Source organism: Branchiostoma floridae, chromosome 3, assembly GCF_000003815.2.
Source record: "Branchiostoma floridae strain S238N-H82 chromosome 3, Bfl_VNyyK, whole genome shotgun sequence".
In the NCBI taxonomy this organism is placed as follows: domain Eukaryota; kingdom Metazoa; phylum Chordata; class Leptocardii; order Amphioxiformes; family Branchiostomatidae; genus Branchiostoma; species Branchiostoma floridae.
This window is the reverse complement of record NC_049981.1, coordinates 24,181,920-24,196,005: the sequence shown is the minus strand read 5'-3', so window position 1 is coordinate 24,196,005 and position 14,086 is coordinate 24,181,920. Positions and strand designations below refer to the sequence as shown.

At 39.1% G+C, this 14,086-nt stretch overlaps 1 protein-coding gene across 2 annotated transcripts in view; it reads right to left on the bottom strand.

Annotated features, from left to right (window-relative positions):
* The window catches only part of LOC118412577 (choline O-acetyltransferase-like), a 31,923-nt gene that overhangs the window by 7,065 nt on the left and 10,772 nt on the right, over positions 1-14,086 (bottom strand). Inside the window, exons 2-9 of one of the 2 annotated variants that reach the window (XM_035815524.1) lie at positions 9,914-9,988; positions 8,014-8,136; positions 5,030-5,221; positions 2,703-2,821; positions 2,245-2,298; positions 1,876-2,056; positions 1,174-1,348; positions 448-617 (exon numbers count right to left, since the gene is read on the bottom strand). In XM_035815524.1, the coding sequence (XP_035671417.1) occupies positions 448-617; positions 1,174-1,348; positions 1,876-2,056; positions 2,245-2,298; positions 2,703-2,821; positions 5,030-5,221; positions 8,014-8,094 (972 nt within the window). In that variant the 5' untranslated portion in view covers positions 8,095-8,136; positions 9,914-9,988. Of the gene's footprint in view, positions 1-447; positions 618-1,173; positions 1,349-1,875; positions 2,057-2,244; positions 2,299-2,702; positions 2,822-5,029; positions 5,222-8,013; positions 8,137-9,064; positions 9,851-9,913; positions 9,989-14,086 lie in introns of those variants that run through there. The other variant, XM_035815525.1, reaches the window with a different exon arrangement.

Here is a 14,086-nt window from a genome sequence, read left to right as displayed (position 1 = left end):
GCCCCGTCCTGGGAACGAGACGCTGTTTACTATTGTAACTCTTCTACATCCGGGTACCATTCAGTTACGTCATTTTCATCGGTAGCCATCTTGGCGCCATCCGGGAACCTTTGTAAGCTTTCCTCACCACTACATGTTAGCACAGTTTGTCAGTCGTGGATGACGACAAAGAGCCTTAGACGGACATGAAAGCGGTTCATGTGTATATGTATACTAGAACAATTAAATCACTGGGTAAACATCAGAGCATTTCTCACGTTTAGAAATAAAGAAACCTAGATAATGTGAACAACAGGTAAAAGCTTTGCATTTTCAGTTATAAACCTGACAAGGCTACTTATCGATTTGCAGACTTTGTACTATGATACTGAAAAATGAGAAATTGAAAAGAAATAATGCCGTAAAAGGCCCTTTCCCATCTACCATGTCACATGGTTCATTTCTCACCTGCATGGTCTTGTCGAACCACCGGTTTGGGGTGTTGCTATGGGAACCGTTACCATGGAGCATCTGACAGGCCAAGGTGAGGTCCGTCTTGTCACAGCACACACCCTCGTCCATGCACAGGACGAAGATACATCGCTCAATCATGTCCAAAGAGTCCCGGTTTGTGGAGTCTTCAAACAAATAAGATATCTTACGTCAGCACATGCTTTATTTTACATAAGTTTGATATAATTCTCCAGCAAAAAACAAACAAACACAATATGCAGTGCAGGTCTTTCAGGATTTAAATGGTAATGAAAATGTTATAGGAATCTTAGAATAAACACGTAAATATTATTATGCATTTTGAATATCTGTAATCCTATAGACGAGACGGCCTAATAATAGAAAATATATTGGTAATATTTGCCAAAGATATTCAGGGCTACATGTCTAAAATAATTATTAAGCTAAATACTAGAAACAAAACAAAACTAAACAATATACATCCATGTAGTGTGTATTGATATGATTTTTGCTTGAGTCACATTTCAAGTTACGTCACAAAAATAGAGGGTGATTTATACACTGCTAAAGGCTGAAGGTACATATACAAAAACTTTGGTTTAATCAATGTCTTTACATTGTAAAATCATCACTTCATCTAGAGCGTTCTATAATGCAGTAATTGATATTTTTGTTCATAAAACTACCTCTACAACAGTAGATCAGATGATGCAGACGCACCTTCCATGAGTTTTATTCTCGCCTTGGCCCACTCTGTCCGGTCCCCTGCCGTCAGTAGTCCCACAGGCTCACACCTGTCCCCGGCTGTAGCGGCTTGCATAATTCGCTTCAACTGGTTAAAAAGGTCGGCTTCACTCAGGCGCTTGAAGTTGATGATGACATCGAGCACGAAAAACTGAGGTAAAAATGGTAATAGTGCAGTGAGCTATGTCAGATGAAATATAGAAGTTTTTCTCTTCATGATCAAAGTCGATGTCTTTTGTTGTACCCCAGTATATTAGGATATTCATCAAGCTGCTCTAATTGGTGATGTTCCTTTTACAGCAAATTGGAAAAAAAAGTACTTTAGCATTCATATTGTTTGTTTTATGACCCAGTTTGACTAAACAGAATTGTTGTAGATACCTTGCATGTTAAAGTCATCTCTAACCAACTTTCCTGTTCAGGAAGGATACATTATGTCGTAGTATATTGGCTCCAATCTGCACTTGTGATAGCATTCATACTCGACATTAAATCTAATAAGAATGTCTTTAACTACTGATAATACTGAAGCTCCCAGTTTTAAATGAGAGTTATCAATAAAACATCATTACAAACATAACTTTTGTAAACGATACTTGAAACTTGAAACTTTATTAGAATAACCATTAGCTATAGATCTATTGTTAATTCATAAAAACTTTTCACAGAGTGTGTTACCTGATTTTTGCATACAACAATGATGTGCTCTGGTTCCGGCATGACGCTACTGTCGGGTGAGACTAGCATGTCCCTAGTTAACCCCGGTACCCTGTATGATGAGAACAGTCTGTAGTACTGCTCCATACACAGGGGCTGCCCTGCCAGCTGGCCACGTGCGTAGTCTATGGGTAGGGCTCGGCTAGAGTAGAGGGAGAGAAAAGGGAATTACCAATGCATAGTTCCTGTTGCTCCGCAGTCTGAATCAGATGGATTTACTGTTCAGAACGCTATACTATAATAGGGATTGTATTTAATTGTTACAATAATATAAGAAATGATATATCACACATAGCAATTTGGTTCGACAATAAGGAAATTTACACTCACGCGTCCAATATGACCTTGTAATCCATGATGCCTGATATCAATCTTGCGGCAAACCTAAAAAGCAGAAAATACAACTTTCATTTTATGTAGAAGATAAATCACCGAAACGGTACAAACTGGGTCGGACAGAGAAGTTGATTTATAATACATATATTTGCAATGGTGACAATATATTTTACAAAAGTTGTGAACGATTCTGAAATATTGATTCATTTTAATACCCCATATTCAGCAGCCTGCTCTGGTGATCGGTAAGATCACACAGTGTCTGATATACATCACATCTTTTTCCACAGGAATTCTCTTCTACTGTTACAAAACGTTAGAATATCATGAATATCAAATGCAACAAGAGCTCGATACAATTGGCTAAACATAGCCCTAAGGACAAAAGAAAAACAGGCACACTTATTCATTACAATACGTTACATGTTGATATTGCACATCTCTATGCCTACCTGAGTTGGTCAGAAGGTTCGGTAAAGATCTGCTTGGGGAACACCATTCCAGGGCTGGAGTTGATGACTAACGGCAGTCTGGCGGTCAGGTACATGTCATCCATCCACCAGTCATACACCTGGAAACGTCCGGGATTTAGTCTTTATTAACCTAAGGTGCTTTATCATAACGGAAGAGAGTATTAAAAAGTTCATGTGTGATGTTCTCCTTGTACGTTTTACATTGTAGTTTCTAAAGCCCAATCTATATAGCGAGAGTTTTTCTATGTTTTTACATTTAATGGCATACCATGCCCTTAACATATATTGCGCCTGCGAAGGAAAGCCAAGAATCTTAACATACCGTCAACAATTAAAATAGCAAATGTAACTCAAAACCGGTGTATTGAAAAAAGCTCACAAATAAAACGTGTCCAACAAATCAATCTTGTGAGATGTTCTGCAAATACTCATTTTGTTAAAAGAAATATCTACATTAAAAAAATATGTTAGAATATGCGGACAGGTTATGTCAGCATCAGGTCGAATCCGTGAAAGACTGGCCCCGCTCCAAGCCGACGGACCGTCTTTTTTCTTCACCGCTGAGAGCTTCGACCTTTCCCTAACCCGCACTCGCAATATCCGCGCAATATCTTCAGTAATGGGAAAGATACAACCTTCCGTAGACACCGCCACTGCAATTATGAGAGCTGAAATTATTTTGTCTCCCCACCAAAGTCGATGAAAGTTTTTATAACACTTCGGGGTGTTTTAGATTTAATACGTCAAGGTTAGCAATAATTGTGTTCGTGACCCGAACAAAACATCGATAGATTCTAAATAATCCCACGATATAACACCTGATGCTACTTCGGGTAACATCCTAGTTATGTATCATGCCTAACTATGGTTTGAACAAGCTAGTCTATATGTCCTAGGCTCAAATTCCACTAAACGGAAAACGCGCTGGGCAATTGCTGCGATCTAAATCAGATTTGTATCATTTTACTGGAACATAATGCCAAGAAGAAAAGTATCCACTCAACCAACAAGACAACGAAACAAACATAGCCAAAAAAAAATTCATTTAAAGTTCCTCCAGCATTCGCAGCACGGTTGTAGTTAGGAATGGGTTTACTGCGCCATTGATTCCAGGCCGTTTGTGATCTTATGTAACCTCACGAATCCTCAGTCGACAAAATATATGGTTACCTTCTGGTCAGGCATCTTGTAAAATACATTTTTGCAACTAAACAAACAATCTATGAATTCATCCGCGCGTGTTGTTGTGCTACTTACGGGTAGTGAAATTACAAGATGTCGTGTAAGTTAATCTAGCTAACGAATCGATTAACTTTGAGATAAGTCATTATATTGTAACAGCTTTTGAAAAAACGGTGAATCCAGAATATTAAGCTTGTAGCTTATGTACATCTAGTTCTGCTTAAATGCTCCAAAGCAAGCAATGCGTGGTGCAGAATGTATTGATATGGTGTTTACATCGCAATCATTTTTCTTTACATATGGGAAAACATTCCATACATATAGTTCAAAATAATATATATGATTCTGAACAATGCCTGTAATTCAGACACAAGTTTTTTCATATCTCTTTATAACATGTTTAGAGGTCTTTCATTGACATTCATGTTTGGATTTTCATGTGACCTCCTTGGTCCATTTACGATGATAAATTGCCGTGGCCCAGGCGATGTCATGGTATTGAAATATATCTCCAAACCAAATTGTCATCTTCGATTTGACTCCTCATTCATTTCTGCGCTCCTAGAATAAGCTTTCTCAGTCGCCCTTTTGGCTGTAGTGGTCAAAATAAAGATTTTCTTAACGTCATCTTTACGAGTACTAAAATTCAATGTATTTTGCCTGTTGCTCATTTGTATCCCCCAAGGGAAAGTTTAGGTATGTTGAACTCTTCGTTTACATCGCGGCTTATTCACGATCAACCAATTGTTGTTCATATTTATTGTAATGGTGACTTGATTTCTGCGATCTTTAATAAAAGTGCAAATGTAATTGTAAATAAAAATAATTTGTGAACAAGTGTGCAGGTTTAGTGTATAAGTATCTATTCTTTACTTCTTGTCCATAAGAAACCTTTGTATCAGTCTCAGGATCGCTGTTTACCTGTCTATAGATGTTTCATGGCAAAGTATGGCAACAGGTAATAATGTTATTTTGCAACAACTCTGGCCAGCAATGTTTTTCAATACTTATAGGTAGACAATAAAATATCATGCTTAGAAGAAAGTATTCATTCTCAATAATTAACAAAATTGAAAAAGTAAAATACAGGAAGCAAATGTTAACCTTATTTATATTGTACTTACCCAGTTGACTTTAGTCTGGGCATACTCCAGCAACTTCTCTTGAAGCATTTCTCCATCTCCCCCCGGCTTGCCGAACTCTTCAACCTTCCTTTTCGTCTGTTCGTATTCGTCGTCTGATACCAGAGGGCGGACAACCTTCAGATAACCTTCCAAGGTCTGCTGAAGGGGCGGGACTGGTAGCTTGGGGAGCGCCTGAAACACGATGTGTTCACGTTATTGCGATGGTGTCAATGTCTGTATCGTGCGGTTTGGGCACTATGCGTTGCCAGGGCGCGGTCCTTCATTAAGTTGACATAAGGCTTGATGCCATAGGATATTCAAGCAGGCTGTGACAAATTCGAAGGCCGACAAGGGTCTCATACTGTCCCTTCGGTAACCTGACAGCTGAATGCTGTATGATACATACGGCTATACCAGAATGTGGTTTTATGTTAGACGACAATGCCGCAAACGTGACCGCAACCCAAATCACGTTACATGCTGCAACGAACTTGCGTGGTCATACCCGGCCTTTAATGCGAAAGAGTTGAGAGTTAGGCAAGTTAGGCAAACTCACTTTGACAGACTCCAAACCTATTTTAGGGGCAAATACGTTGCTTATAGATTAATAAAACAATACGAAAAATATTTTTTTTTTAAGTCCACAGTATACTTAAGAATTATTTGTAAAATATTGTTGATTACAACTTAAAGTTTGTCGTTTAGTATGCAGTTAAGCAAGAGATTAGTTGTGGGTGGGAGGGGGGCAGTGACTTGCAGCTGACAAGATTCGGCACAGAGAACAACGTTTGACATGGGGCAAAAATACCGACAATATGAATTTGATCACCTCTAATCACTGCTTTGCTGGATCCTATGGCTATAAAGATGCATGAGATGACTAAACTTTTGCACTGATTAAGCTTTTCTAAGAATAAAGGTGAAGAAGCATGTTTGACAAAACTAGAGTAGTTTTACATTCGTAAAATCTTTAACACATTAGTACAATCAGGTCAGTTTATCATTGGTTTCAGCATTGTTTTCCAAAGACAGATCAACATTTTATATATATAACTAACTTAAATGTAATTTAAGCATTTGAGTTGTCACTTCTAAAGATATACCAAAATCTGCTTGAGGCATATTATGTACTTGGGCGAAGAAATACGAATAACGAAAGACGACATATCTAGACCATTCAATGACACTGTATATTTTGACAGCGTCAGCTATTGAACTAAAATCAGATAAATTCGAGTCTGAGTTGCCGGAACGCTTGCCCCCTATTGTCATGCACGGCCACAATCCGGGGTAGTGAAGTCCAGCAGACAAGTCCCCGGAGAAATCTCTTAATATTTGCGGTGGGATGAGATCGAACGCCCGTAATAAAGGGGACCGTGGTTCCACCGGTTCTCACGACGATTTAATCACTCCCAGCCGATGATTGAAACTGAAAGATGAGGTCGACGCTTTTCACCGTGCTCCGTCCCTAAGGATTGACCGTTAGGACAACTTATAACTTAAAAAAAAAAAGAAGCGAGATGCGACAAAAAAGAAGTTTCGTTTTGTCCATACCTCAATATAGTAAAGACTTTCGTATTTATCGGCCCTTATGAATGTTTTATCTTTAGTGTCAAAGTATGGTTTTTAAGTCATTTATTTTGCTTCGGTCCGAGTATTTGCAATTTTGTACCTTTATAACTGATGTGGCCTGCAGCCCTTTTGAAATTGAAATGCAAACCGTGTCTACGTCTGTCCATTTAGAGTCTAGAAAGATTGACAGTTAAATCCATGGATAGATGAAATTATATTTACCAAAGTCCATCATGTTTTCTATACCTCGACATAGTCTTGCGATGATTCACGACACTGTTTACTTTGTTTCTGAAAAAGTAATAGAAATTTAATTCTTTACTGTATTGAGAAACTGTATAGGCGTATTTGTCTGCTTGCTTGTATTTCTATTGTTTGCAGAACTTAATAACTTAAATGTTATGAAATTAGGTTATGAAATCACGAAAAATCTTCTTTTATCAATTTTCTGACGGTATTTGTTTTACAACGTTATCATATGCAAAAAAAGTGAATCAACATTTGTTAGATTTAACCGTTAGTTGTATTAAGTTAGCCCTAATTTCCACAAGTTTACGCCAAATTTTAGTTCCTCATGGCGTACGCGTGTTTCAAAGGGCTGTGCATCTTCTGCTCACAGTTTGAGGTGTGTCGTTTGTATAGGAAATCGAACAGTTCTGATTGTGCATGGGGGGGGGGGGGGGGCAGCTACCTACTTATTATGAAGTGTATTTTGGCGTTAAAGTAATCAAAGTAATCCCTCTCCGTGTCGCTTTCTGGCGACACAGGACATTTCAATCCACTACCGAGACGTCGGGCTACGTTCTGATAAATCGCCTCATACCGCCTAGGGACGAACATCGTCCGACGGTAATGTCGATCAAAACGGAGTTATTGGGATGGCGGTGGGAGGGGGGCAGTAACCTTGAAAAGTAGGTTAGCTATGAATCAACACAAAATGTATTTCAAAAACAGCTTATGATACTCCAGGATGTTTGTAGATTAGTATTTTGACAGTGAGAAAGGCACATATACCCATAGAAGGAACTAGTAACTAGTTCTAAGTCAAAGTAAAGTAATATTATATGCATGTAGTGACAAATCTTCATTTTATATAAGGCATGTAAGTTTCCGAATTCACGAACAACAATGCAACACAAAGGTACAAAAGAGGCACTAGTAATATGAAAAACATAAGGACGAATTAAATGGATTTAAATGCTAGAAATAATCGTTGTTGTCTGTCGTTGTTTCAATGCTTCTTGTTGGGAAGACTTCGTTAGGTGACAATGTCAAGCATTGGATATGTGCCAAAATTTAGCGATGAAAAACACAATGATACTATTTTCCATCAATTGAATTTACTACCCATATTTTGGTTTCTCAATAACCACTCCTCGGTTGCCTCGCCAGTCATTAAAGCTCCCCCTTACCTGTGTGGTCGGACATGGTACTACATCCTCGCTCCCTTGCCTCTTCATCCTTGTCATGTTGACGTCCGGCATTTGGGACATCGATCGGTCGTAGGACGCGCCCTAAGACACAACAACCTTAACCTGAAATAAAAGAACAACTAGCAGTTTATTATTTTCAATGACAGGGTACGACAATTATTCATGACCTTTTTCGCTATCTGTACACATTTTATCATCACACATAGAATCATTATAATAGTTCACTGTTGCGTCAACATTTAAAATTCCACATTATTCGCCACGAGTAAGTGATGACATTTCTAGATTAACATATACATGTATGGTATTCTTTTAGAGTGTTGATGAAAGAAATACGCTTTGGGATGGCATGTCCCAAACCGGCTTGAGTGGTATCCCCGGAAGTACTTTTTCTGTGTCAGGATGCTAAAACAATGTGTTTGTATTCCCAGATGGAATTAGCACATGCCAAAAGCAATTTATGCCTTCTATGCGTTTACTACCTAATCAAAAAGCTGTGTCAGGTCAGCAAGGTTTTGACCTAATCTCACAAAGAATAGACAAAGGTTGTCCTTAGAATCGCATCAGCGAAAAGATTAAACTTTGTTAAATGCAGAATCCGTCAATGAATTCTTAATGACATACCATATTATTCGTTTCTTTAAGGAAGAAGCGATTCTATTGCAATTTAAATACGGGTTTATGCTGTGGCATGAAGATAATGCGGCCTTTAGGTAAGATATGATAGACACTCTTTTTGCTTCCGGTACATTTTGTATCGTTTGAAACACATGCTGACGGTTACAAATTGTGTCCGGCTAACATGAATGTACCAACAAAAACAAAGGAAAACAAAGGCTAATACATTTCTTTACTCATTCAATGGAATTCTATTATTTAACAGGTAACGTGATCAACAGCCATGTAAAAGTAAAAAATGCACTCCCTGACAAGTATAAAACAGTTCTATAGCCCAAACTTCACGAGGGAACAAACACCAAAAAGTACCCTGCCTCAGTAAACTCGCCTTGAGTATGAAAAAAACCCTTACCTGTACACCAAGAGCTATCACGATATTTAGGGAATCCTCAAAATATTCCGCCACATTCCCTTTACGCTATGACGGAGGCAGTTGTCCATAGTCACCCTTGAAGCTGTAGGCGTAACCCTTATAAACCGTTAACCTCATCTAAACTGGTTTTGTGGCTGTGGCTCAACTGGTCTGGTCTAGTTTTCCCCTGACAGAAGCCTGAGGAAGCACCCTCACGACTGGCCGCTAATTTGATTGCCTTCTCTACAGTAATTCATTCACAAATGGGTCCTACCTAAGAGCATTACGTAAGCTCTGAAAGGCGAATTTCGTTACTAAGGACCAATCTTAAACTATATGTTAGGTCTTGGTACACGATATGATAATTTTAAAAGCGGAGTATTAATATTATTATGACTTTATGTAGTTCAGTGATCATAAGGAGAGATTATAAGGAGTTATTGCGCAGAACGATTGAAGGATGGGTAACAATTCATCAAAGCCACCACACCCAGACGAACCGGGATGGCCATGCAAATTTTGAGTGGAACAGGTAACGTCATGATAACACTTCCTTTCCACTAGAGGCTACAATGTGACCACTGAGCGACCAAACGTTTGACAAATAGCCCAGGAATTTCAACGTTTTACGTTTTAATTGTGTTTTTTTCTTCAAACCATGGTTGAATCTTGGTTAAGTTATGATTTTTAATCAGAAAATAAAGGGTCATACTAATCCAAATCTTGTCTCTAAGCAGTTACTAAGTTATTGCTATTCTTTGGAAAATAGCAATCACTTTCATATGATTTAGTCAGCAGTAATAAGCAAAATATAGTACTACTTTTCAAGGATAAAGTATGTATACTCACTCCCTTCATGAAGAAACGTCGTCGATGAATGAAAAGTTTTCGAGATCGAAGTGCCAGCTTGCCCTTTGCTACTCCCTGTTGTAGAAAGCATTCAATACAAAAATAAATCAGTTCAAAAAAACTATAATAACGTTCATTATTATTTAACCGCAAACACATTTTGTGTATATAGCAAGATTGGAAGCCCTGTGTAAATGAGAGGTAACAGACTTGATCACGCATGTATGCACGCCATGCCCCTGCATACACGTCAGGCCTATGATAGGACATGACTATGCATTTGTGACGCCAACTACTAACGTCACTATCAATTACCACACAACTTTCATAATAGGAGATAAAGTCGTTAATAAAGGCCTGTATTATTGCGGATGTAGTTCATATGAATTGTGAGTTCAATATTGGCAAGGAGGTAATGGCACATATCTTTTCGAGAGTTAAATATCTTAAGTTAATGTTCAGATTTACATAGGCTGCGAACTTGATTAAGAGGACCAGCCCCTTGGACGTACTTCAGATAACATAATTCAGCAAGTAGTGTAGGAAGCTGAAATTACACCTGATTGAAATTGACTAATAATCTTTACTTTTGCTATAAGAAAAATCATGGTATAAGGTAATATGTTTTCGTCATACGCCATTTGTTAGCATGAATTGTAACATATACATGAGGTGCTAAATATAATAATAATAACTAAAACCTAACTCTGAAGATACTGGTACTGCAACTGTATTAATAGTTTATCACCGTAAATGGGATCCATTGCGTGGACACCTGTGGTCCGAAGTAGGGAGGTTCCAAAGCGACGAGTGGATATCAAAAATCGGAAGATTTTTAAAAAGATATTTCAATTCAAAATGAAGGTAATAATAGCCTGTCGGGTATTCCCCTTGGGTAAAATTAAATCTTCTGGCCTATTATTTCTTGGGCACTTGCAAGAAAAAATGTTGCCCCTCCTCCTTCCACAGGAGGTCACAAGAGGCTGCGACCTCGCTTTGGGGTCATTCATGAATAGGATGAAAACAAGTTGAGGGTAAGTTAGCAGTGGTTGTGGCATGTTTAAGATTAAAGTTCGACTGCCGACTTACTCCAGACCACTTGCAGAACACCAACCGACCACACTGAACACCAGATGACTACCAGCCAGCCCATTCCAGACATGCCGAATACCAGCCGACCAATCCAAACGTCTGACTCCCGGCCATGGTCAGGGGGAAGTCGGGAGGCCATGTTCGGCTGTGTTTACTCTAGAGTTTTATGTTTTGTGTGATTTGTTATCTTTTGAATTATGCTTTTACATATTGCATGGTGTTCGGAAGGTGGTCGGCTGTGTGGTTGGTTGTGTGATCGGCTGTGTGATCCGCTGGTTGTCGGAGTAAGTCAGCAGTCAAATCTAAATCCTAACCATGCCATTAGCACTGGCGATATAGTGCCAATCTGTGTGTGCTCAACCTATCCATGACTCACCGAAAGGCCGTGGACAAAACTGCGATAACCCATTCCCAACCAAATTGATTACTACCAATAGGGGCTAAGCACGAGCACCCCCTTCTTAATCACTCCCGACCTCAACCAGACCAAAAACAAAGACGAACCTCAAAAGCCATATTGAAGCTAAATTTATTTATTACTACTGCCCGAAGATGATCTCTTTGTGATGCTATTAACATTGATATCGCTAATCACGTTTATTTCAATTCGCGAGGAGGTAAGCAGTCCGTTGGGGGTTAGTCAGGAGAGATTCGTCAGAGTTAGGACTAGTTGTGAGTAAGTTATGCGTGAGATGTTCTGCGAATGTTCGAAGCTGAAAGATAGCCGTAGCCTAAAAGTCAGGCTGCTCCCGAACTACCGCCGACCTTAGTCGGCTATTGGTCGGGAGCCACAATAGGATATCTGTAGGCTGGTCTTAGTAGATATGTAGATTAAAACTGGAGAATCATAATATGTAAAGATTACAACAGCTTCATGATCAGAACATGATGGTACAAGTATAGATTTTCATCATTATCATCATCATTCGGGCGTGTTGATTGCACGGATGGATATGACTCTCTTCCTCCATAGATTTTAGATAAATCAGATGGCTGTTATAGGCACCTTCTTTTCTGCCGTAGGGACTTTTTTCAAATGACAGCAAACAAGATATACACAAAAAGGAACACCATCTCTTTATATTTCTTATACATTCTAGATCATTCTTGAAAACAATTGAAGTAAGATCTTACGTTTTCCTTTTTATGCACGCTTCATTTCTGTACAGAATGCTGGTTCCTTTTGTCGCTAATTTAACACTTCTTTTGCGCACCTGTTGGGGTAACATGCCTTTTGAGATTGGAGTTTTAGTATTCATAAACCAGTTTTAAAGTCAGGAGATGTGTCAACCCTTTAATCTTTTACTTCCACTCATGAAACTTATAACAATCATGGTTCAAAGGGATCCAATACGGCATCATAAGCGATTTGCAATTGTTTTCCAAAATACCAAGATATATGCAATTGAAGACATGCATGTGGATGAAAAGTGTTACTAGTATTTCACACAGAGTAGTTAAACCGTCCTGCCGGAAATGTCGAGCATCAAAAGGTCGTGATACTTAAAGACATCATGACGTCGCCATGACAACCGCTGCTAGGGATGTCCCCTGGGAAATATAGTATAATAATGAGCTGCCCACCGCGCAAGCAGAGCCATTATTAACGGGATCCGGGTCGTTTTTAATCAATGGACTTGACTTGCCCCCTTTGATTATACTGTCAAGACAGATGATGAAACGTACTTAATGTCGTTTGCATTGAAGTAAGGCACTCCACGGGGAGGCATATACCTTAAGCCTGAATGAGATTTGTGCCAGTCCATAAGTATATGGTTAAGTAGTGTAACGTTAAGGTTCTCTTTAAGTTTAACTAGACGGCAATCGCTGACCGAGAGTACAACGACCAAAATGGCAGTTGTGTGACCCTTGACTTCATAATTAGAATATGGTGCAAGATCTTACAGCATGCACACAAAACGTACACGAACGTACAACTATTAATAGATCTAATGTAATCTTTCGTCGCCAAGAGGTAAAGGCGGGGTCACAGCCTCCAGTGGAAAGGGACGTAAGGTGTACTTTTGCAAGGATTGCCGAATAATAGATGGCAGTGTTACGACGAAAACTATGTTTGTTAATGGTGTACAAACCTGATATGGCTATTTACGGAGGGAAGAGCCGTCATTTTGCCAGCTCTTATGTTGAAATTATCTAGTATAATGTGTCTTAATTTTTGATCATTTTCTTTCAGTTACCAAAACTCAAAAGGGTGTAACGATCTACTTTACAGATTCGCATTATACAAATTCCTTTGAAAATAGTGGATTAGCGTTTAGATGTTTCTATTTGACGCAATATCACGAAAGACAGATTGAGTCGCTGATGTTACGAATAGGTTTCGGTGCACACTGAGCATCGGTCGGCTCCCAGAAATCACCGACGATCCCCAATAATCGCGCTGTGATCTAGAAAACACCCGACGTATTTCTGCTAAAATATTATCTCGAGCTCGCAGACTTGTCGTCCGATCGATTTTCGCACCATGTGACAGGGACATAAGGACTAATACCTCTTTTAGGAGCGTACCTGTTGAATAAACAACAACAGCTAGGATTTAAATTCATAGGCAAGCTCGCTAACTTTTGAATAACACACTACAGGTGGAAAATTCACAGAAAAGTCAGGTCCGGGTACGGTCCAGGTCCAGAGGATCAGGTCTAGGTCCGGGACATGGACATAACTGTTTGTGAATATGCTATACTCAAAACAATAGTCTATTTCACAATAGTCTTGATGTCAACAACGCTAACTGCATCTGTTAAATTATCCCTGTAGAAACTTGAAAAAAATGACTATCAACTATCCTCTTCTTCGCTCTTACTATTTTCTTGGATCAATAAGCATCAAAACACGTGAACGCCTGCCGGTATAGTCTGTTCGTTTTCTAATCGGTCCAACATCAGGTCCACTGAATTTATTCAGTTCCGTGTTTTCCGGACCGGTCCAACAAGAAAAAATGATTTTGTACAGGTACACTGTATCGGTACCCACCCCATGATACACTTTAACCCACAGGTTTTGGCGTCTGATTAAGAAAGACCTAAGTTATCATACACGCTAACGGCAATCAGACACTCT